This window comes from Chaetura pelagica, unplaced genomic scaffold, assembly GCF_000747805.2.
Source record: "Chaetura pelagica isolate M959 unplaced genomic scaffold, ChaPel_1.0 scaffold24, whole genome shotgun sequence".
Classification (NCBI taxonomy): domain Eukaryota; kingdom Metazoa; phylum Chordata; class Aves; order Apodiformes; family Apodidae; genus Chaetura; species Chaetura pelagica.
Genome location: NW_009953077.1, coordinates 4381683 through 4385837, shown reverse-complemented (window position 1 = coordinate 4385837; position 4155 = coordinate 4381683). Strand labels below are relative to the sequence as shown.

The window sequence follows — 4155 nt, the reverse complement described above, 5'->3', positions numbered from 1 at the left end:
GGGGAGCCTCTCCCCGTCTCCTTTTCTGGGTGACGGAGACCGGAGCATCGAGGCGAGGAGCTGCTGGGAACAGCTGCTCCCCTGGGCTCTCCCCTGACTCATCGCAGTGTCACGTTGGCCTCGGATTTGCCCTCTGCCCGGGGGGCACAGGGTGTCCCCTCCTGAACACCCGGAGCCAGCAGCGATGCTCAGCTGATGTGAACCACACCGGGCACGTCATGTAGCACCTCAGTACAAAAGCCTCTGGAGTGGAAGCTGTTGAGCTGCACAGCTAATTAAACAACTTTGGCACGGTGGGACAGAACAGATTTTCTAGGTGAAACAAGAAAAACTTGAGGTGGGGCGATAGTAACTGGTTGGGAGTTCGTGGTACTAATGCTCACCCCATCCTTTGTGATGGGAGAGAAACAGCAGGACAGAAGGAGTGGGAGGGAACACAGTAAATCAAAACTTCCAGCTATTATCCCAGCACTAGGTTGGAAACCAGTTCCTGCTGTATTCATTGGTTCCACTGCCTGCAGCATCTTTATTCTTTCCAAAGGTTTTCACTTCCAAACAGCGCACAGGGGACATCAGTGTGTGTCTGTGACTGGGGACAAACTGATGTGAGGTAAATGATGGTGTTGTATACATACCAAAAATGTTTTCCTAACTGGCCCAGTTTATAATTACGTCTAGTTTTAATATAATTAGAGTAAATTTCTGTTTGGCTTTGTGATGGTCATACTTGCATTCCTGTGCCATGGCTTGTCTTCAGAGCTGAATACAAGTTGCTAACCATAGTAACAGTTGCTCATCCCTTTCCCTTGGGGTTAAAAAAAAATAAATAATCACATAAAAGACACAACTTGTACCTTTCCTCTAGAGGCAGGCCAGTGCCTGGCTCCTGTCTTGCACCTGGAAGTCCTGTAATCCACAGGTCCTGCTGCAGGAATTGATGGGGCTGCAGAGCTCTCGTTCCAGGTGATGCTGAAGTTCACAGGCTTGTGAACAGCAGAATGAGTGAAATCTGACACTCTTGAGTCACCCTGTCACACAGACCCTGCTGCTGTGACTGGCTGTCTGCCCCCTTCCCCAGCCACACTGGGATTAGCCTGGAGCCTATGCAGAGTGCCTGCTGCCAAAGGGAAAGTGTCACAATTAAGTTGTACCTGCCCTGCCCACAGGCAGGAACTGGCATCTGTCTTCTCAACTGCTGATCCACTGGTGGGACTTGCGTTATCTTTAAGGCTCTTCCCTCTTTCAATCTGAAACTGATTCAGAAGCTTGTGGGAATGAAGAGAGGAGAAACACCAGGTGGATGTAGCGTGAATAATTTCTTTTCCTCTTGAAAATAACTTTCCCATGAACTGAACCAAGTTGATAATCAGTGATACTGTATTGCTAGAAATAGCACATGTGGAGTCTGTAACAGGATCATGTAGAGAGAGTTGGCTGTCAATCAAAACTGGTTTTGAAGCCTATGGTCTGACACGTTGCTTCTCAAAGAAAGAAAATTAAGTTTACATCTTTGCACGGGCACTTTTTTCCTGTATCCCTCAACTGAATCCTGCTGCTCACTCAGTGTACAAAAGCTACTGGACACTTTAATGGATCTGGTTTCTCAGATTGTCAAAAACCCACCAAAAGTACCAGAGCATATTGTTGATTCATATGTGCTCTGAAAGACAGAGGGACATATGTGTGAAGTTGCTGACTGCTAATGCAGCCTCTAGAAGTTCTGTTCTCCAAATGCCTGATTGTGTTTCCCTCCAAGTGTCTTCTAAGAGCTGCCACAAGCTCGCTGCAGTGGCAGATAACTCCATCCATCTCTCCTTCCAGTGTGTGTTACATTCCTGGGAAGGTTCTACCAGAGTCTAAAGGACAATGATGTTGAGTTCACGCCAGCCAGTATTGAAAAGGAGCTCTTGAAATCCTGCAAAGAAGCAAAAGGCAAAGAGAACCGCCTGGTAAGTAGTAGTAGTCAATGATGGTGGCTTCTGGAGGGGGGTAGGTTGTAGAGTACCTGGTGAATGAGGGGGAAAACATTGCTGCTGAGTTTGTAGCATATGGCTTCCCAGGGGCTCTTCATCCTAGCTTTGTGGCCACAGTTGGTCCTGTTTTTGGTGGGGTTTTTTTATGAGAGAACTTGAGGAGTTTGACCTTTTCACCTGAAAAAAAAAAAAAGCCCATCTGTCAACAGACATCTCACTGGCTGACCTTGTTTCTCTTACTGAAGCACTGGGGATTACAAAGCTTTTATTTGCTCTAGGACTTCCCTGTCCTTTAAATTGTCTTTGAGGTGCTATATAAGCTGATAAAAGTATTTATACTCTTGAGATGAAAACTAAATAAAGAGAAACCAAATTGCCCCAACTAAAACCAGAAGGCAATGACTAAATGAAGATCCCTAAGGAAAAGGCCCTGTACTCTCCTGAGAAGAACTACAGAGAGCCTCCATTGGAAAGGAAGAGGGGGAATCCTGCAGAAAGTCTTCCTTTTTGAATTTAGAAGACTTTTTTAAAAATTGAATTGGTTTAAGAATGACGTTGAGAAGCAAGACAACCAGCCTCAATGGCTTTAAAAGCAGTGTGATGGGAAATGTCTGCTCAGTGCCGTAGGCTCAGAGTTAGGCTTCCATTTGCCTATCTGTAGTGGTCACTTGGAAAGGTTCTCCAACTGTAAACATCTAGCTGAAAAAAGCAACTGAGATGATAGAAAACCCTGCTTTCAGAAGCATTTTTCCAACCATCCCCACCTCATTCTTTTCTTCCCTCTAGTGCTATTATGTTGGGGCCACAAGTGATGCAGCCACCAAAATCATTAATGAGGTATCAAAGCCCATGAGTCATCACATCCCCGTGGAAAAGATCTGTGAGAAACTAAAGAAGAAAGACAGCCAGATCTGTGAACTAAAATACGGTGAGTTGCCATCAGAAGGGGATATGCCCCTGCTTTTCTGGGGTATGGATTCTTTGGTGTAAAACAGCATGCTGAAAGTACTCAGTTCTAACTTTTGTAGCAAGATTGCTAGCTGAATTAGGTTGCATAGCCTGGGTTGCTCTCCATGAACATCACAGAGAGAGTTATGGAGATGCTCAGGTAAGACTGCAGGCTACTAACCCTTCTTTAGCTTCTGAAGAGCCACCAATGTGCCTTGAAATAGGTAACTCCCAGGCATATCAGCACGGCTGCCCTCAAATCACTGCTTTGAATATTGTATTTAGAAGAGGGTGCAGCAAGGCTTGTCCTGGGGAGCAGGTGTGTCCTGGGATGATCCCTCCTGTGCACAGCGTTTGAGCCCTGAGCTCTGCTCTTATGTTTGCCAGTAGCAGGTTGACAAACATCCCTCTCCCCTCCTCTGGTGTCTGCTCAGAGCACTCTGCACTCTGTTTCTTACCACCGTCCTTGAACTCTCACATTCCTACATGACATACTCTTCCTGAAAAGACTAATCTGAAGAACAGTCTTGGAAATAACCTCCTTCTGACTGCTTTCCTTTATGTCTGCCCTAACACTCCCTGGAGACACCCCTTGGATTGTGGGTCTTTATACTTCTTAGTTCTTGTACTAAAGTCCTATTGCTTCCTATTAAGTTTTTTGTTGTTGGCACTTGCTTATCTTCCCTCTGAGTCTGCTACCTTGTTTATCCAGTGGAAAGCAGAATTAAACTATCACTGCTCCTATAATAAAGGGGGTTCCAGGGCTATCGTGGAACTCTACATTTAATCTGCAACTAAACTTTCTGGCTTCTAGCAATGACTTTTAGTAATAAAACCCTATCAAAAGGGGTCGAAAGCCTCCCTTAGGCGTTCCTTCCTCCCCCCGGAGCCCGGCACCTCTCCCCTCTTGCATGTTGGCTCCCTCGCCTCCTGCACCGGCCTCCGCAGCTGCAGCCGTCGAGCCCTTCGCCTCCGGGCTCCTCTCCTCGCCATCCCCGCACCCCCCCGCGCCCCCCGCGCCCGGCGCAGGTCGGGCGGCCCCGGTGCCCCCGCTGAGCGCGGCTCTGCTCTTCCCGCAGACAAGCAGATCGACCTGAGCACCGCCGACCTGCGCAAGCTGCGCGTCAAGGAGCTGCGCCGGATCCTGGACGACTGGGGCGAGGCGTGCAAGGGCTGCGCCGAGAAGTCCGATTTCATCCGCAGGATCCACGAACTGATGCCCAAGTACGCGCCG

The 4155-nt window shown here is 47.9% G+C and overlaps 1 protein-coding gene across 1 annotated transcript in view; it reads left to right on the top strand.

Annotated features, from left to right (window-relative positions):
- The window catches only part of MANF (mesencephalic astrocyte-derived neurotrophic factor), a 15484-nt gene that overhangs the window by 9862 nt on the left and 1467 nt on the right, over positions 1-4155 (top strand). The window contains exons 2-4 of the mRNA XM_009996964.1: positions 1822-1949; positions 2760-2901; positions 4001-4149. Of these exons, the coding sequence (XP_009995266.1) occupies positions 1822-1949; positions 2760-2901; positions 4001-4149 (419 nt within the window). The remainder of the gene's footprint in view (positions 1-1821; positions 1950-2759; positions 2902-4000; positions 4150-4155) is intronic.